The 20,764-nt window shown below is 48.3% G+C and overlaps 1 protein-coding gene and 1 long non-coding RNA gene across 3 annotated transcripts in view; one reads left to right on the top strand and one right to left on the bottom strand.

The window, feature by feature from the left end:
- LOC307215200 overlaps positions 1–20,764 on the bottom strand; it is a 244,378-nt gene that overhangs the window by 189,085 nt on the left and 34,529 nt on the right. The gene's annotated exons all lie outside the window — the stretch shown is intronic.
- Positions 1,834–20,764, top strand: part of PDE2A (phosphodiesterase 2A) — a 392,093-nt gene continuing 373,162 nt past the window's right edge. Inside the window, exon 1 of one of the 2 annotated variants that reach the window (XM_079973519.1) lies at positions 1,834–2,230. In XM_079973519.1, coding sequence (XP_079829645.1) covers positions 2,163–2,230 — 68 coding nt within the window. In that variant the 5' untranslated portion in view covers positions 1,834–2,162. Of the gene's footprint in view, positions 2,231–3,038; positions 3,068–20,764 lie in introns of those variants that run through there. The other variant, XM_079973520.1, reaches the window with a different exon arrangement.

Raw genomic sequence — 20,764 nt, 5'->3', positions numbered from 1 at the left:
GGGAGATCAGGCTTCAAATCCCGTATTCAGCCATGAAGCTCACTGGGTGACCTTGTGGGCCAGTCACTCTCCCTCTCAACCTAATCTACCTCATAGATCAAGATGGACCTCATAGACCATCCTGATCAAATTTGCAGATGACACCAAACTGGGAGGGGTGGCTAACACCCCAGAGGACAGGATCACACTTCAAAACGACCTTGACAGATTAGAGAACTGGGCCAAAACAAACAAGATGAATTTTAACAGGGAGAAATGTAAAGTATTGCACTTGGGCAAAAAAAATGAGAGGCACAAATACAAGATGGGTGACACCTGCTTGAGAGCAGTACATGTGAAAAGGATCTAGGAGTCTTGGTTGACCACAAACTTGACATGAGCCAACAGTGTGACGCGGCAGCTAAAAAAGCCAATGCAATTCTGGGCTGCATCAATAGGAGTATAGCATCTAGATCAAGGGAAGTAATAGTGCCACTGTATTCTGCTCTGGTCAGACCTCAATTGGAGTACTGTGTCCAGTTCTGGGCACCACAGTTCAAGAAGGACACTGACAAACTGGAACGTGTCCAGAGGAGGGCAACCAAAATGGTCAAAGGCCTGGAAATGATGCCTTATGAGGAACGGCTAAGGGAGCTGGGCATGTTTAGCCTGGAGAAGAGGAGGTTAAGGGGTGATATGATAGCCATGTTCAATTATATAAAAGGATGTCACATAGAGGAGGGAGAAAGGTCGTTTTCTGCTGCTCCAGAGAAGCGGACACGGAGCAATGGTTCCAAACTACAAGAAAGAAGATTCCACCTAAACATTAGGAAGAACTTCCTGACAGTAAGAGCTGTTTGACAGTGGAATTTGCTGCCAAGGAGTGTGGTGGAGTCTCCTTCTTTGGAGGTCTTTAAGCAGAGGCTTGACAACCATATGTCAGGAGTGCTCTGATGGTGTTTCCTGCTTGGCAGGGGGTTGGACTCAATGGCCCTTGTGGTCTCTTCCAACTCTATGATTCTATGATTCTATGATTCATAGGGTTCTTGTGAGGATAAAAATGAAGGGGGGGGGCAGAAATGTGTGTAGCTACCCTGAGGTCTTTGGAGAAAAGCTGGAATATAAATGTTATAAAGGATAACTAATAAATAGGAAGGCCAAGTGAAGGGAACGGTCCTGTCCTCCCCACCCCCGCCATTGGGGTAGGGGCCGTCCAAGCTCATGCACCTAGTGTTGCTTACTCACTGACCTACAGAGAGGGGCTGGAGCAAACACCAGTTTTGTCCTGGACCCCACAACTGGAAGGCCCACATCCTGGATATGTCGGGAGATGGGGAGGCTGGGCGGCAGCACCTCGAGGAAACGCATCCCTCAGAGCAGCGGTTCTCAACCTGTGGGTCCCCAGATGTTGTTGGATTATAACTCCCATCGTCCCTGAGCTCTGGCCTTGCTAGCTAGGGGTGATGGGAGTTGTAGTTCAACAACATCTGGGGACGCACTGGTTGAGAAAGGCTGCCTTAGAGTGTCAGAGGCCCCCGCTTCTGTATTGTTGTTTCCTTGATTCCTGTGTTCAGGTTTTGGGGCTGATCTCCAGCGAGCCTTTGCGCCTTCACCCCTGCAGTGTTGTGAAATGCTGCTGGGCTCGCTGTCAACAGCTCAGGGCGGTGGTGCATATTCTATACCCCACTTTTCCTTTTTTTAAAAACAAACCCAGATGTGTCAGTGAGCAAGAGCCAGCCTTTCCGCACCGCCTAGTCCTGGCAGAGGCGACAACACGCCTTTAACCCTCTCTGCTTTGCGACACCACGAAAGAGCTGCCACGAAACCGACCCGCTGGTTCGCCAAAGCGGGCTCCTCGCTCGCTTGTTCACGCGCCACACATCCACGCTCTCTCTCTCTCGCTCCCTCTCTCGCTCACTCCCCCCTCCTTCTGCATGCTTCGGCAACCTGCATTAGGATCCGTTACAGCATCAGCCTTGAAAGCAGAGCAGAGCAGAGCGAGCGAGCGAGAGGAGAGTCCCTAACACAGCTCCATCATTTGCCTTCTTGGGTGGAGGCGAGCGGCGGCTGCCTCGCCCCGGGGGCCACTGGGGCGGCATCCCTGGCCACCGGCCCCTGCCTTCCCGCCCGCCCGCCTCCTCCTCTTCCTCCTTCTGGCGAGGCTGACGAAAGGATGAGGAGTCATGGGCCAAGCTTGCGGCCACTCCATCCTCTGCCGGAGCCAGCAGTACCAGCCCGCGGCATCTGCCTTGTGAGTGGTTCGTCCTTCCCTGGGAGTCCCTGGCCGCCGCCAGGAGTTCGGAGACTTATGGGGAATTTGGGAGGGGGGAGGGGGAGAGGGAGGCGGACGGGACCGGAGCCGAAGGAGCCTGGCTGGCGGAGAGGCAGGGGGAGAGAGAGAGACAGAGAGGCGAAATCGGGAGGTGGAGAGAGTTGGAAAGGAATGCAGGCAGTTCGGAAATAGCAGCCAGGAAGAACAAAAGGCTTTGGAGAAAGAGAGCGAGATGGCGGGGAGGGGCGCGCGCGCACAGAAGCGCTGGGAAGAGTGAATAGACCGAGATGGGAACGCGGAGGGGGGGGGGAGTGGAAGGGGGGGTAGAGGGGGGAAAGGAATGATGGAATGTGGAAGGTGAAAGAGGGGGTAAAGGGGGGGGGGTTTAGAGGGGGTGTGTGGAGAGAAAAGTTCTGCCTGCAGCCGGATGGAAAGCGTTGAGCTGGACCAAAAAAAAAAAAAAAAAAAAGCCAAGAGGGCTTTGCTCCCCTCTGGGCTGGTCCCTCGGCTGCAGGCACACCTGTCCAAGGTAGAAGGGAGTGGGGCGCGCGGCATCGACCCTCCCCAAGCGGTTGCCAGGGCGACGCCGAGGGATGCTGTGCTCCGCCTGCCTTAGAGCATCCCTGCATCCCACGCCGGCCGCCCTTGGGTACCTCTCGGCGAGCGCTGTCCGTGGTGCTGAAGGCGGGAGGTTGCGCGGAGCGAGGCGGAGCGCCTGCAGCGCCTGGCGAGGGGAAGGGCAAGAGGGAGGAAGACGCTGGCTCCACATGGGCGACTTTGCCAGGTGCGGAGACACCTGAGGATGCGGCTGGGCAGGTAGCTGGGATTCCCCTGGCTGAGCTGGGCTGCTCCTTCCTCCGGGGTTGAGTCGGTGTCACTGTGATGGTCAGCTGGCCGGGTGCAAAGAAGGCAACAGTTTGGGGTGGGGGTGGGTGGGGGTAAAACGGTTTTGGTCAAGTTCTGCCTTCCGTTTCCTCCAGGATATGCTGGATACAAGCTCCCCTTGTAGTGTTGATACAGGGAATCACATTCCTCAAAGTTTGGTTGCTGCTCAAAACTAGAAATGCATGGAAAGGTGTGGATTGTGAGTTATGGAAGGGCTACTTTGGATCTTGTGGGGGGGGGGTCAGTCGGATTCCCCTAAGAGTGGTCATTTAATGTTTGCAAGCATTTAAAGTGACATGTCATAAAGAGTGAAAGGTGAAAAGTGGTCCAGTGAGTGGCTGAAACCTTGTTGTGGTTTTAAGCTTTGCATATCTTTCATCCAGAGCGCTGGATGGTTGGCACCATGTTGAGAAGAAACCTCAGTTTGGTTATGGCTATAAACAAAGTCTCTTCCCCCCCCCCCCGCCCCAGCTGGTTTTGGGTGCTCTTGGGCTAAAGGCAGGAAGACCAAGATATTGTTATTTGTGCTTAGATTGCAGTATGTGGCTTGCCTCAGAAGAAACACATCACTTTGATGGTCTTCAATGAAGGGCAGAGGATGGAAATGGAATACATTACTTGCTATCCAGTGCCCAGGATCAAGAAACTTCTCCCCTCTTATCTTTAAGCTGAAGGAGCAAATGCTCTTGTGATCTCCCATGATCTGATGGTGTGGTTCGCTGTGCCAGTTGAAAAGTGGAAAGGCTCAGGCCTTTGCATGGCATGGAGTTGTACTGGTGCAACACCCAGGGAGTTGCTCTGTCTCGAGTGGTGCAAATGCTCTGGTGCAAGTGTGCGAAATGGGGAGGAAGAGGGTGTGGGAAGGCACAAGTCAAAGGAGTGACAGCAGCACCTCCAATCTTGAGCAGGACAAAATACACTTCTTGCAGGGGTGCAATCACGAATGATGATGGTGATGATTTATTTGTTGCATTCATATCCCTCCTTTTTCTCCAAGGAGCTCAATGGTTCTCTCCTTCCTAATTCAACCTCCAGAACAATCCTGTGTGGTAGATTAGGCTGAGAGGCCACGACTGGCCCAAGGTCACCCAGGCCCTAGGCCTACACTCTAACCATTATGCCACACTGCCTCTTACCAAGACCCACAGGTGCAACAGACCACAGGATGCTGAGTAGGTATTGCAGCATAAAGTACAAGCAGTTGCACACCAACAGCCCTATAGAATAAAACTAAAATCTCAGAAGTTTTCAAGTGGTTCAGGTGACAATTTTCATAGATGCTCTGAAGCTTGGCAGCCTTCCAGCACAGCTAGTCCTCTAGAAGAAGGCAGGCAGGCCCCATTAAATGGTACCCACTGAAGACACTGAACAGAACCACCCTCGCTATCCTTTCTATGCTAAACAGGCCTTCTGTTCACCTTCAAGAGCCTATGTTTTGTGCTATGCTTTGATACTTGCCTACATCTTCCAGATAATTAGGATGACTTGCGCATTGTGGGAAATATAATGTGAGAAGTGGGAGCATACCATGGTCAGGTCTCTGGCAGTCATGCTAGGGGTTGTGGGAGTTGCACAAAAACCTGTTGTGTGACCCACTGTGCTGATGATGTCATCACTGCTCTTCCGCTATTTACATAGGTAACGTAAACCAGCTGCTCTGCTTGTAGACTCCTGTAAAGCCTTTAGGCGAAGTAGGTGTGGCGTCCTATATATATGAATATATAAGAGCAAAACACACAGCCAGGGAATAAATAGAAACACATCAGACTGTTAAAATGACAGCTAAACTTCAAGAACCAGTTCAGCTCATGCATATATGAAGTCATCTCACTAGGCAATTTGGGGCAAGGTGTCATCAGCACACTGACGATGCCCAGATCTCTTTCTCTGTAGCATCTTAATCACAAGAGGCTGTGCAAGGCCTGGAACAGTGCCTGGAACTCAGCGATGGCTGAATGAGGGCCAGTAAACAGATTTTGAATCCTGGTGAGATGGAGGCACTGTGGGAGGATAGTTCCTGAGTCTGGATCATTGATCCATTGTCCCATGGTTGATCCTGCAGGAGTTGCGTGGCCAAAACATACAACATGGGCTCAAAAGCTGGTTATGGCACATGGCTCCCATGTTGCAAAAGCTCCACTGGTGACCTGTCTGTTTTGAGGCACAATTCAAAGTGCTGATATGACCTATCAAGCCCTTTAAGGCTTAAGTCCAGGCTATCTGAAAGACTGTATTCCCTCATATGAACCTACCTGGGCTCTGAGGAAGCCCTTCTCTTAGTCCCACCACTCTCACAGGGACATTTGATGGGGATGTGGAAGAGGGTCTCCTCAGTGGTGGCTTAGAATCATAGAATCATAGAGTTGGAAGAGACCACAAGGGCCATTGAGTCCAACCCCCTGCCAAGCAGGAAACACCATCAGAGCACTCCTGACATATGGTTGTCAAGCCTCTGCTTAAAGACCTCCAAAGAAGGAGACTCCACCACACTCCTTGGCAGCAAATTCCACTGTCGAACAGCTCTTACTGTCAGGAAGTTCTTCCTAATGTTTAGGTGGAATCTTCTTTCTTGTAGTTTGGAACCATTGCTCCGTGTCCGCTTCTCTGGAGCAGCAGAAAACAACCTTTCTCCCTCCTCTATGTGACATCCTTTTATATATTTGAACATGGCTATCATATCACCCCTTAACCTCCTCTTCTCCAGGCTAAACATGCCCAGCTCCCTTAGCCGTTCCTCATAAGGCATCGTTTCCAGGCCTTTGACCATTTTGGTTGCCCTCCTCTGGACACGTTCCAGTTTGTCAGTGTCCTTCTTGAACTGTGGTGCCCAGAACTGGACACAGTACTCCAGGTGAGGTCTGACCAGAGCAGAATGTTTCTCCTAAACACCTTTGGAACTCCCTCCCTAGAGAAGCCAGACTGGCTCACTCCTGCTTTCCTTCTACCAACAGGTGAAGGCAGTTTTATTCCAACAGGTCTTTGGCAACTAAATGCATTTTAAGGAAAGGGAGTTTAAAGAGTGCTGTGCTGATTTTTATTATCTGTACTTAAATAGATTTTTTTAAAAAATATATTGTTTTAATTCTTTTAACGGTACTGTTTGATATATTTTAAGCTATTTGTGTTTTACTTGTGTGGTTATGGTTTGTGGAAGCCACCTTGAGTCCTGGTTTGGGAGAAAGCTGAGATATTATTATTATTATTAGCTCTGAGGAGGTGCTCTCTCTTGGCAGAAAGTACTGTTGGCATAAAGGTGTTATAAGAGGCTCATGAATTACGAACCTCAGACAGCAGCAAAAGTGTCTCTTCTTGGCAGATTTATACCGAAACTGACACTCATACGCATCTTAACAGAGGGATAATCTTCATGGAACATGCATACAACATCAAAATATAGACATCCATTGCTGTAATGGGGAGCAGCCAGCAACAAATGTCTACATTTCTTTGGTTTGAGAGAATTAGCTAATTTATTCTAACCATAACTAAACTCTCTCTCTCACACACAAAACATACACGCGAGGAGAGGCATAGATGGCTCTCAGATCGCCTCCTTAAATCTGCTCTTTTCCAGGCTGAACACACCCAGCTCCTTCAACCGTTCCTCATAGGGCTTGGTTTCCAGACCTTTGATCATCTTGACCACCTGCCTCTGCAAACTTTCTAGCTTGTCCACACCCTCCTTAAACTGTGGGGCAGGGCGAGGTTTTAGTCTCAGGAGGAGAGGGCCCGTCTCTCTAGGCTCCCCCGTGCTCCCTCCAAATGTTGGAGTGCCTTGCTCACTTTCTGTGCACAAGCCTTGAGGCCACCGGTGCAACTCTCTCGGTGTCTCTTTCGCACGATGCTGCCAGTCTCCCTGCCTTGCAAATGAGGACCCACTGGAACCATTTTCGAAAATCATATGCCGGCTGCTGAAGCAGGGTGTCTCCCCGGCTCTTGCAGCCAGCAGCCTGGCAATATTAAATATCCAGCCCGAGGTGTTTTGTGCTCTGAGTCTTGATCTGCTTACTTACCCCCAGCGGCTGCTGGATGGAAGTAGGTCACACTGCATGAGTTGGATCGTGTCTTCCTCTGCACTCATTGCATGGTCATTGCAGGGACATCCAGCAATTGCTCCTCCGCCTTCCATTGACTGCCCCTTTGTCCCCGCTTAGTAAACTCTTTCTCTCTTTCTTCTCCTTTTCTTTCTGTATATTTATTTACTTATCATGTTTCTGTACTTATCACAGCCTAGGACCCTCGTACCTACGGGACTGCCTCTCCCAGCATGCTCCACGGAGGACCTTAAGGTCCATAAATGGCACATAAATGGCAACCGGGCCCTAAGGAAGTCAGATTAGTCTCAACCAGAGCCAGGGCCTTTTCAGTACTGGCTCCGGCCTGGTGGAACGCTCTGTCTCATGAAACCAGGGCCCTGCGGGATCTGATTTCCTTCCGCAGGGCCTGTAAGACAGAGTTGTTCCACCAGGCCTTTGGCTTGGAATCAACTTGATCCCCTTCCCCTCTTTCTTTTTTCCTTTCTCCTTCTGTGATGGAACTCCTATTTGGGGACTTCCCTGGCTTTTTTCTGGCCCACGTAGGACCAGTCTGGATAGCTGGCCTTGGTGAAGACTTGGTGTTTTCATCCCCAAAAAAGTTTTTGATTTGAGTTTCTACTGAAACGAGGCTGCATTTTAATGCTGTATTTTAATCTTGTTTTTAAGTTGTATTTTAATCAATTGCTTTTATACCTGGTGTTAGCCGCCCTGAGCCCGGTCTTGGCTGGGGAGGGCGGGGTATAAATAAAATTTATTATTATCATCCCACCTTTTCCTCCAAGAAACTTAGGGTGGGTCACATGACTCTCTTCCCTGTGAGGTAGGTCAGGCTGTATGGCCATGGCTGCCCCTCCAGGTCCACCCAGTGAGCTTCATCACCAAATGATAATTAGAACCTTGGCCTCCTTTGGTCGTAGTTCCCATTTCATCATCACAACAACCCTGTGAGGTAGTCCAGGCTGAAAGGCAGCCACCGGTCCAAGTTGAGCCAGTGAGTTTTATGGCCAAGAGGGAATCTGAACTCTGTTTTCCCAGGTCCTATTCTGACCCCACTGCATCATAATTTTCTGTGGGCCCATGTGGACTCCTACCTACCAACAGAGGAGAGGACACTTAACCTGAAAAAGTAGGGTACGATGTTCTCCATTAGCCTTGAGGTTGTTGCAGACCCTGGCAGTATGGATGCCCGATTCACCCAGGAGTAAAGTTTCAGACAATGGTTTTGCTTGGTTATCTCTATTAATTAAAATGTGGCGTCATTTGTTTAATTATTATTTTTTGCAATAAATTCTAATGCGTGGTGAAGGTTAGGAACTGTATCACGCAATAAAGCTTGTCCACATTTACCACTTGGAATCATAAAGTTGGAAAAGAACCTAAGGATCATCTAGGCCAACCCTCTGCAATGAGGAATATGCAAGGATCGAACCTGCAACCTTGGTATTATCAACACCGTGCTCTAACCAACAGAGCTATCCAGGCTCCCTTGATCTCTTCATCCTCTGTAAGAGCATAAAAGCCTTCCGGATCAGGCTGGTGGCTCATCTAGTCCACCGTCCTCTTCTCACAGTGGCCAACCAGATGCCTGTGGGAAAAGCACAAGCAGGATTCGAACACAAGGGCATCTCTGTCCTCCTGTGGTTTCCAACAACTGGTAGGAGTATAGCATCTAGATCAAGGGAAGTAATAGTGCCACTGTATTCTGCTCTGGTCAGACCTCACCTGGAGTACTGTGTCCAGTTCTGGGCACCACAGTTCAAGAAGGACACTGACAAACTGGAACGTGTCCAGAGGAGGGCAACCAAAATGGTCAAAGGCCTGGAAATGATGCCTTATGAGGAACGGCTAAGGGAGCTGGGCATGTTTAGCCTGGAGAAGAGGAGGTTAAGGGGTGATATGATAGCCATGTTCAAATATATAAAAGGATGTCACATAGAGGAGGGAGAAAGGTTGTTTTCTGCTGCTCCAGAGAAGCGGACACGGAGCAATGGTTCCAAACTACAAGAAAGAAGATTCCACCTAAACATTAGGAAGAACTTCCTGACAGTAAGAGCTGTTCGGCAGTGGAATTTGCTGCCAAGGAGTGTGGTGGAGTCTCCTTCTTTGGAGGTCTTTAAGCAGAGGCTTGACAACCATATGTCAGGAGTGCTCTGATGGTGTTTCCTGCTTAGCAGGGGGTTGGACTCCATGGCCCTTGTGGTCTCTTCCAACTCTATGATTCTATGATTCTATTCTATGATTCTATTCTATGATTCTATTCTACGGTATTGTTGCCTTTGTGGCTTAGGGCCCTCGTATTTACGGCACCGCCTCTCCTGGTCTGCCCTGCAGAGGACCTTAAGGTCCATGAATAACCATAGTTTAGAGGTCCCGGGCCCTAAGGAAGTCAGACTATCCTCCACCAGGGCCAGGGCCTTCTCAGTGATGGCTCCGACCTGGTGGAATGCTCTGTCCCAGGAGACCAGGGCCCTGCAGGATTTAACTTCCTTCCGCGGGGCCTGTAAGACAGAGCTATTCTGCCTGGCCTTTAATTTGAATTCAGCCTGATCTTTTATTTCCCTTCTCTTCCCTCCCCCTCCCCTTTTATGAAGACTGCCTGCTCTGAGATCCCACAGCTAATTCTCCCCTGGCCTCCTTGCTGGCCCAAATAGGACTAATTTATCCAGCTAGCCCTGGTGATCAACTAATGTTTATTGGATGGATTTCCCCCCTAAACTGATTTTTGAATTCTGAATTTATTGTTATTCACGTTCTATACTGTATTTTATGCTGTTTTTTTGTTGCATCAATTAAGTGTTTTAAATTTGTTGTTAGCCACCCTGAGCCTGGTTTTCTGAACCAGGAAGGGCGGGGTACAAATAAAAAAATATTATTATTATTATTATTATTATTATTATTATTCAGAAGCATTGCTGCCTCTGACTGTGGAAGGCAGAGCATTGTCATCAATAGCCCCCTCCTCCTCCATGAATTTCTCCCATCCTCTTTTAAGCCATACACACTGGTGTCCCTCACTGCTTCCTGTGGTAGGGAGTTCTGTAGTCTAACCATGCAGTTTCTTTATCGGTCCTGAATTTCCCAGCATTCAGCTTCATGAGGTGCCCACGAGTTCACCCACAGCCTCACAGAAGTCTGCTTTGAAGATGCTTCCTTCTATTAATATAGACACATCCTTGATATTCTGACAATCCCTTCATTTCTTCCTCTTTCTGCTTGACTGATGGGATGAGAGAGAGAGAGAGAGAGAGAGAGAGAGAGAGAGGAACATCTGTGGGATGGGATGCTGAAATATCGGTTGACATGGTGTGATAAAAGGAACATAATATCAAGGCAGCTTATCATGTATTTATGCAGCATGGAGGCACATCTTATCAGAGCAATTATGCTTAATAAATGAGTTGCAAGACAACAGAGACCCCAGAGTGAATAATTGCCTTATTGGGCCATACCCAGAGCTAGTTTAAGGCTTGACTGCCTTGCTTACATAGGAAACTGCAAATTCACCAGAACGTAAGTGATAGAAATGCAACTCCTTCAAGCTTTCAAGGGTGTGTTTTTTTTTGGGGGGGGGGCAGTTACTGTCCCATACTTGGTTCACCGGCCGTGACTGACAGCGTGTCAAAAAACCCAGAGGGGTTTTCCTAGAATAGCAAAAGAGGAAGAAGGAAAAAAAGGGATCCTTTTGCGTCTGCTCTGCGTGTGACACTGCAAAGCCGCCTGGGTGCGGAGGGAGGCCAAAATGTCTCCCACAACGCCTCAGGGTGATTTCGGTCTGTGAAAAGAGTACAGAGGACTGACAAAAGATTTTTTTAAACAAAGCAAATGTCCAAAGAGGAACATGGTCTATGCCCAAAAAAAGAACCCTAGAAGAAAAAGGAAATGCTTAGAATTTTTTAGTTTAGAGAAAAGGCAAGGACAGTCGTACCTTGGTTCTCAAACTTAATCCATTCCGGAAGTCTATTCCAAAAATCAAAGCGTTCCAAACTCAAGGTACGCTTTCCCAAAATGCAAAATGGATTAATCCATTCCAGACTTTTAAAAACAACCCCTAAAACAGCAATTTAACATGGATTTTACTTTCTAACGAGACCATTGATCCATAAAATGAAAGCAACAAACAATGTACTGTACTGTAAAATAAATAAAACAATATTGTAGATGATAAAAATTAAAATTAATTTTTTTCTTACCTGCACTGAAGATAGTCACTGTTTGGATGGAGGGCTTTTATCCATTTCTGCAGTCACACAATCAATCAATCAATCAATCAATCAGTAGCTGCACTGGGATCCACACAGCCACAAAAACAAATGAACTGGAAAAAGCCTTGAAACTAAAAAATGCAAAATAAATAGCAAAAACAAAAGCACCAAATATAAGCTCCAAATATCACCTCAGAAGACTGCAATTGGAAACAGAAGGCTTGAATTACAATGGGTGGGACGCAAATTAGCAGCGCAACAGGAAACACAGGGGGACGAAAAATGGGGGACGTTCGGCTTCCAAAAAAAAAAGTTCAAAAACCAGCAGACTTACTTCCGGTTTTGCAGCGTTCTGGTTCCAAGTTGTTCATGAACTAAGCTGCTCGAAAACTGGTGGCACAATAGAAATGTATAAAATTATACATGGCATGGAGAAAGTGAATAGAGAAACATCTATCTATCTATCTATCTATCTATCTATCTATCTATCTATCATCTATCTATCATCTCACGACACTAGAATTCATGGGCCTCCAATGATGATGAATGCTGGAAGATTCGGGAAAGATAGAAAGAAGTCATTCTTCACACAATACGTAGATACACTATGGAACTCCCTCCCACAGGAGGCAGTGATGGCCACCAACATGGATGGATTCCAAAGAGGATTAAATTCACAGAATCATAGAGTTGGAAGGGACCCGCGGGTCATCTAGCCCAACCCCCTGCCATGCCGGAATCTCAACTAAAGGATCCATCCAACCTCTGCTTTAAAACCTCCAAGGAAGTAGAGTCCACAAGGTGGTGGGCGCTCCTTCCCTAGGAGGATTTTAAGCAGAAGTTGGGTGGCCATCTGTCTTGCATGCTTGAGATTCCTGGACTAGATGACCCTCGGGGTCCCTCCCAACTCTACAATTCTATGGTTTTGTGTGCCTTTGCAGCTCAAGATTTGCATTGTGCTGTGCATGAGGGTGGGGAGCATAAAAAGGAGACCCATAGCCTTGGCTCCTGCTGTTTCCCTCTGCTTCACTGTCAGTCTGTGATTCCAGCCCTCAATCACTGCCTCTTAGCTAACCCTGCAGTTTTGTCCCTCCGTGGGGGACATTTTCCTCCCTGATTATCTGGTTATCCAAGTGTTTTATGGCTCTGGCATCTAAGCAAATGCACAACGCTGCCTCTTTCGGATGGCGCAGAGGCCGCAGAAAGAGCGGAGCCACAGCACGCAGCATTGGGGAACGGTAGCCCCCGTCCTTTTGCAGAAAAGACCTATGTTTGGATTTCCAAAACACGATGGGATAGGGGTATTTCCGCGAGGCCTCTGCTCACGCATTTCTGCTGCGAGAAATGCACGGCAGCCTCCGCAATGGGGCTCTCTTCATGAAACAGGAGGGGGAAACAATGGGGTTTATTATTTGCAATGGGCTGCCCTTCCCGGCCTCTGATGCCATGGTCGTCATTCCACTGCCGAATGCCAGGCACGGGTTACAATTGTGGTGTTCATGTCAGCTGGCTTCGGAGGCTGCCTCTGCCTACGGACGTTTTTAGATGTGTAGTAGCAAGACCAGCACTTTTGAGCTGCACACTTGACCGCTGTCGATGCAACCTAGAATTGCATCAGCTTTCCCCCTGCTGCTTCACGCTGCTGGGCTTAAATCTGGGAGGGGGCTCTGCTGAGGCCTTCTTGCCCAAACCCACCCACTCCACTCTGTGCTAGACTTAACACATTCCACCTGCCCCCATTTGCCCATCTGATCTCTATGTGATCTCTTACCTGCTGTGCCATGTGAAATGCTGTCCCTGTTTTGGCCTTGTTAAAAAATGTGATGCCTTTGTCAGGAGTTCAGCCTACACTTGAGTAGGACACTGGCAGAGACACATGCCCGGCTGGCATGTTCTCTCTCTCCTGGTCGATTGTTTGGGAGCTTCATAAGTTTTCTTCAGCCCAAACATCACAGCGACCGATGCCAACCGACACTGGCACACTTTGTTGTTTTTGTTGTTTAGTCGTTTAGTCGTGTCCGACTCTTCGTGACCCCATGGACCAGAGAACGCCAGGCACTCCTGTCCTCCACTGCCCCCCGCAGCTTGGTCAGACTCATGCTGGTAACCTCGAAAACACTATCCAACCATCTCGTCCTCTGTCGCCCCCTTCTCCTTGTGCCCTCCATCTTTCCCAACATCAGGGTCTTCTCCAGGGAGTCTTCTCTTCTCATGAGGTGGCCAAAGTACTGGAGCCTCAGCTTCACAATCTGTCCTTCCAGTGAGCACTCAGGGCTGATTTCCTTCAGAATGGAGAGGTTTGATCTTCTTGCAGTCCATGGGACTCTCAAGAGTCTCCTCCAGCACCATAATTCAAAAGCATCAATTCTTCACTTAGGGATGCGCAGAGTTTGCGCATTTTGCATGACAGACCTCAGCAACTCAGCATTTTGGCTGATCTACTTTATTTACATATAAACACACACGGAGCACTGCAACATGGCTCCCTCTCTCTCTAGCATCAGACAGCAAAGAGAGAAAGAACAAAGGACAATAGTCCCACTTCATGGAACACAGCAACACAAACATCCTGTCTCCATCACTTCCTACTCTGTGGAATGAAAACATACGCCGTCATGTGATAGACGACAATCCCATGACTGCAATCACAGAGCAGGAATTCTAACACCTTCCAGTTCTTGGGGTTCTGTGTGCAGCGATGGTTAGCTTCTAATGGAAGAGGTTGTTGAACTGCCAGTGAGCACTCAGGGCTGATTTCCTTCAGAATGGAGAGGTTGGATCTTCTTGCAGTCCATGGGACTCTCAAGAGTCTCCTCCAGCACCAGAATTCAAAAGCATCCATTCTTTGGTGATCATTCTTCTTTATGGTCCAGCTCTCACTTCCATACATCACTACTGGGAAAACCATGGCTTTAACTATACGGACACAAACATCCTGTCTCCGTCACTTCCCACTCTGTGGAATGAAAACTTACACCAGCATATGATAGACAACAATCCCATGACTGCAATCATGGAGCAGGAATTCTAAGAGCCTTGTGAGTGACTTGGTATCTCTCAGGGTCCAATTCCTCCACCCCCTGGATTCCTAGAAGTTAAACAGCATACCTCACTTCTATCTTTCTTTTAAACATATTTTTATTAAAGTTTTCTTGGTTTACAAAGGTATGCTCAATGTCTCTTTTTTCAAGTTACATTTTCCATAGGTCAGTTTCATTTGTTGAGACATTAGGGTTACATTAAGAAGAAAAGGGGGGGAGTAGAGGTGGAGGGGGAAAGGTGAGTGGGGGTGGGGTCGGGACGCAATGTTTCTAATCTGCTTAATGTATGTGTGGGGTTTGGTGTCAGCGTTGTTTGTGCGGGTTCTCATTGCTATTCACTTGTGTTCCTTTGGTGGCAAGAGAAATTGGGGTTGGCCTAAGGTGTGGTTGCTTGTTTGTGATTAGCTGTGGTGAACTTTGTTTTTGTGTGTGAGTGGGGCGGGTGGGTGTTTTTGAATCAGCCATATTGATTCGTATGCTGGTGGTGGATCTTGTCATTGTCTTGTAGAGTTCATGCTCATAGAACTGTAGATCGGGAATGTTATGTACTGAGTTGAATAGGATTCAGAATGCTGCAGTCTGATTGCTCCTAGAACAATAGGATTCAGAATGCAGCAGTCTGATTGGTCCTAGAACAATAGGGTCCAGAATGCAGCAGTCTGATTGGTCCACAGGAGCCACCCAATCTAGCACCAGGTAGAAGTGAATCCGCAACCTGATTGGCCTACAATTAGCCAATCACGTGGGGCCCATTGTGTAAATAATATATATAAAGCAGACATTCTGGGGGAACTTCCTTTCCTCCTCACCACTATGAGCTGAATAAAGAGCATGAAATCCAATCTCGACTCCAAGTATATTTCAGGGAAGAAGAAGAGGCGTTTGGATTTGATATCCCGCTTTAATACTACCCTAAGGAATCTCAAAGCGGCTCACATTCTCCTTTCCCTTCCTCCCCACAACAAACACTCTGTGAGGTGAGTGGGGCTGAGAGACTTCAGAGAAGTGTGACTAGCCCAAAGTCACCCAGCAGCTGCAGGTGGAGGAGTGGGGAAGCAAACCCGGTTCCCCAGATTACGAGTCCACCGCTCTGAACTGCTACACCACACCGGGACCCAAAGAGCCATCTAGTCCAACCCCCTTCAATGCATGGGGGGTTTCATTTACACTCCCAACCCCCCCCCCCAGGAGCTTAAGGGCTTAAGGCGCTCAAACACACAATTTCATTTATATCCCACTTTCTCCAAGGAGCATTCACTGTTCCCCACAGCAACCCTGTGAGGCGGACTAGGTTGAGGGGAAGTGACTTTCCCAAGGCCACCCAGGGAGCTTTATAGCTGTGCAGGGGTTTGAACCCTAGTCTCTCCCAGGTCCTAGTCTGACACTCAACTGCAACACTATGCTGGCTCTGATAATCCACCCTGCTGATAATACGACTATATATATATTGCTAGTCTCTCCCAGGTCCTAGTCTGACACTCAACTGCAACATTATGCTGGCTCTGATAATCCATCCATATATATTGCTGTGGTCTTGAAAGACCTACATTGGCTCCCAGTATGTTTCCGAGCAGGAACGCAGGTGGCGCTGTGGGTTAAAGCCTCAGCGCCTAGGACTTGCCGATCGAAAGGCTGCTCGGTCCCAGCGCCTGCCAACCTAGCAGTTCGAAAGCACCTCCGGGTGCAAGTAGATAAATAGGGACCGCTTACCAGCGGGAAGGTAAACGGCGTTTCCGTGTGCGGCTCTGGCTCGCCAGAGCAGCGATGTCACGCTGGCCACGTGACCCGGAAGTGTCTCCGGACAGCGCTGGCCCCTGGCCTCTTAAGTGAGATGGGCGCACAACCCCAGAGTCTGTCAAGACTGGCCCGTATGGGCAGGGGTACCTTTACCTTTACCTATGTTTCCGAGCACAATTCAAAGTGTTGGTGCTGACCTTTAAAGCCCTAAACGGCCTCGGTCCAGAAGACCTGAAGGAGCGTCTCCACCCCCCATTGTTCAGCCCGGACACTGAGGTCCAGCGCCGAGGGCCTTCTGGTGGTTCCCTCCCTGCGAGAAGCGAGGTTACAGGGAACCAGGCAGAGTGCCTTCTCAGTAGTGGCACCCGCCCTGTGGAACGCCCTCCCTCCAGATGTCAAAGAGAAAAACAACTCCCAGACTTTTAGAAGACATCTGAAGGCAGCCCTGTTTAGGGAAGCTTTTAACGCTTAATAGACTATTGTATTGTAATATTCTGTTGGAAACCGCGCAGAGTGGCTGGGGAATAAACACTATTATTGTTGTTGTTGTTGTTGTTGTTATTGTTGTTGTTGTTGTTGTTGTTGTTGTTATTGTTATTATTATCACAGAAACTGCAGCGGCAAAGGCATGTTTTGAAGTGTGTCTGCCTATTGTCAGGCAGCGATGTTTTCCTGCTGCATCTTTAGCTACCTTGTCTTTTGAATTGGTGGAAGACAGGCTATTATCAGAGGCAATCACTCCCGCAAATCGAGAAGAGGAGAGCCTTGGGTGATGGCTTGAGAGGGAGCTGTCAGCACTGACCTGGGAACAGGGGTGCTGCAAGCATCACTCTGTTTCCACAGGAAAACATGGGCGTGCTGTGGGAATGTTCTGGGGTGCAGGAGAGGATATATTGACTAATTATATCCTAATCCAACTTGTGCTAACAAGTTCCCAAAATATCAGCAGAGTTTATAGACATTCCCCTTTAGGTTCGCAACGGTAACGTCTGCACAGGTTCGCTAGAACCTCTATAATAATTACTCTGGTAATCTCCCCTTTTGTTCCCTCTTAAAATACAAGACACGACACAGTCTTTATAAAAGTATAAAAGAGTTTACTCACGTTCTGTTCACAATATGATCCCAGAAGGCAGACAGCTTAAAAAGGTTACATACACTCAGAATCTATCTTATAGGAAGATAGTACTGTCCTCTCTTGGCTGAGAGCCAAGAGGGCATGTTGCTCCTTCAGAAGATGAAGATGAGAGAGTGAGATATGGCTGCCTGCCCTGTGCTTTTATCGTTTACCTGCACAGGTGAGACCACACCCACCTCTGGTCACAGGGGGAGGAAGTCCGTCCCCAGGAAGTTTACCTGCTTGCTAGACAGACATCCCTCCCCATGTTCTAACATGTACACTCTAGGAATGTTGTCATTGACTGCTCCTGTGTTTACATCCCACACGTGCTTGGGACGATAGCTCCGCAGGGAGGTTCCTTGTGTACTCATAGAATCATAGAGTTGTATGGGAATCACATTTAAACAACTCCTGACCTTCCAACCTCCATTTAAAAACCTCTAGTGAAACAGAGCCCACCACTTCTGAACAGCTCTTAACTGTCAGAAGGCTTTTCCCGATGTTTAGTCGGACCAATGGCTCCAAGTTGCAAGAAAGGAGATTCCTACTACAGTGGCACCTCGCGTTAAGAACTTAATTTGTTCCAGAGGTCCGTTCTTAACCTGAAACTGTTAACCCGAGGTACCACTTTAGCTAATAGGGCCTCCCGCTGCCGCTGCGTGATTTCTGTTCCCATCCTGAAGCAAAGTTCTTAACCCGAGGTACTATTTCTGGCTTAGCGGAGTCTGTAGCCTGAAGTGTCTGTAACCTGAAGCGTCTGTAACCCGAGATACCACTGTAAACATCAGGAACAACTTTCTGGCAGTAAGAGCTGTTCAAAAGTGGAACGGTCTCCCTTGGGAGGCAGTGGGCTCTCCTTCCTTGGGGGTTTTTAAACAGAGGGTGGATGGCCTTCTATCAGGGATGCTTTAGCTGAGATTCCTGCATTTCAGGGGGCTGGACTAGATGACTTCTTGAGGTCCCTTTCAACTCTGTGACTCTGTGCAGACGTGACATCGCAGCCACCCCTCGTCTACCTCTGCTTTAAAAGGTAAAGGTAAAGGTACCCCTGCCCATACGGGCCAGTCTTGACAGACTCTGGGGTTGTGCGCCCATCTCACTTAAGAGGCCAGGGGCCAGCGCTGTCTGGAGACACTTCCGGGTCACGTGGCCAGCGTGACATCGCTGCTCTGGCGAGCCAGAGCCGCACACGGAAACGCCGTTTACCTTCCCGCTGGTAAGCGGTCCCTATTTATCTACTTGCACCCGGAGGTGCTTTCGAACTGCTAGGTTGGCAGGCGCTGGGACCGAGCAGCGGGAGCGCACCCCGCCGCAGGGATTCGAACCGCCGACCTTTCGATCGGCAAGTCCTAGGCGCTGAGGCTTTAACCCACAGCGCCACCTGCGTCCCCACCTCTGCTTTAGTCCCACTCTTAAAATACAGGCCTAACTTTCACAAGACAATAGGTGCTTTATTTCAGCGGCCAGTTTCCAACCAGCCTGTTTTTATTAAACCTCCTCGTAACGGAGACACCACCGTCCCCCTCGAGGGCTCTCGGAAGCAAGAACATAACTTAGCGTCTACCTTGCTGCAATTTAAACCCATTCTTCTTGGCTTCCCTTTGGTTGCCATGGAGAGCGTTTGTGGCACACACACACACACACACACAGCGCATTGTTCAAAGATCTATAGGATCATGTGGCTTGGAAGGAACCCCATATTCCATTTTGTCCAACGCCAGTCCACAAAGCATGTCTCATGCAGAATGCCGGTCCAGATTCCTTTATATGCAGCCCACACCTGTGCGACTTTTAACAGGTGCTCAACAGGTAGACATTAAGCAAATAAAGCCTTCCGCACCAGCTTGCTTTGAAGCGAAGAAAAATAAAAGACCGATTTTGTGTGTGGATCAGGCTGCTGTCGAAGGGGCAGGGTGCCAGGTTGTTGTTTTTTAAAGCCTCTCCTGCTCAAAGAACAGAGCAAAGGAAGCACATCTAGATCAGCATTGCAGACACTGACTGGCAGGCTCTCTCTCCAGGATTTCAGCCAAAGGTGTTCCCCAGACCTACTGAAGATGGTGGGGCTTGAACCTGGGACCTCTTGGACACAAAGCAGATGCTCTCCCCACTGAGATACACTCCCTGTGCTCAGGGCCAAAGCGCTCTGCTACTACGGGACTCCTGGAGAGGAGAGGTGTGCTCTAGTAATTTTTTATTTATTAATGCATTAATTTGGAGGTTTAAAGTACTTAGTTGTACTGCGTAGATTTGACACCTGATCTGAAGGAATGTCTCCTTATTTGACATTACATTTTAACATTACTCAGTTGCAGGGGGGCTGGACTAGTTGGCCTTTGAGGGTCCCGACTCTACAACTCCATGATTCTAAATAAGGGACGGTTCCTTGAAATAAGGAACAGGTGGGATGGGGAGCCTATTTACATTCTTCTCTTCTTCCGAAGAGCTCAAGACAGCATACACAGTCTCCATTTTTAGTACTTCAGTCAACCAGTGAGGTCACTTTTACTGAGTGGAAGCCTCATAGCTGTGGGATGTGATACATAAGTAACAGTCAAATACAACATTCCTTGTTTTCCTAGAGTGGACATGTGGTTGAGTGTTTGGTCCAGCCAGTTGAAAACTTTCTGGCTGGGACATCCTTCTTTTGCATGTGATTAGAGGTGGGTGTGACCTTACCTGCCCAGGTAATAAAAAGATGAGTCATGCAGCACTCTCTCTCTCTTTGACTTCCTCCATCGTTGGAGCAGCTTTTTAGCTAGAGATGCTCTGGTGGCTTCCAGCAAAGGACACTGGGATTATCCCCATATGAGACAGAATAGATCCACATGTATATACTTTGTAACTAAATCTGCCTTCAGGGATCCAACTGTGAACTGATGTGAGTAAACTACTTTTAGATACTTTAAACAAGATTGTGGCATGTATATTCTTTTAAGAGGGATATAAGGGAACTTACCAGGAACCTAATAGTGAGAGGCTTACACAAGCCTGCAACCAGCTATCCACTGTGTGTTTAAAAAGGGGGATGTGAAACTCTTCTAAGTAAAGGAACTTGTTAGCGCAAGTTAGGAAGGATATTAATAAGCAAAATATCCTCTCCTGCCTCCCTGAACATTCCCACAATAGCTGGGTGTGGATCTGAATCTGGGATTCTGCAGGCACTGTCTTTGTTGTGACACACAATAGAGCTCACCCCCTGAAGGAATGGTCAGCTTTTCCCAACCTGGGGAGACAATGGAAGACAGAACACTTTTGCAGGTGAAGTCAACCTGTTGGAAAGTTTCAGCACCTGCTATGGCTGTACAGACAGATACAGGAGAGACATGTTTTGTTGCAGCCGGGGCAGATGAAGGCGTCCGGTTGTACTGCTGCGTTTCTTCTCTCTGCACTCTGTGGGAATGTTCTGGGGTGCAGGAGAGGATATATTGACTAATTATATCCTTATCCAACTTGTGCTAACAAGTTCCCAAAATATCAGCAGAGTTTATGAC

Source organism: Podarcis cretensis, assembly GCF_951804945.1.
Source record: "Podarcis cretensis genome assembly, chromosome: 4".
Taxonomy (NCBI): Eukaryota; Metazoa; Chordata; class Lepidosauria; order Squamata; family Lacertidae; genus Podarcis; species Podarcis cretensis.
This window is presented reverse-complemented; position numbering and strand designations above follow the sequence as displayed.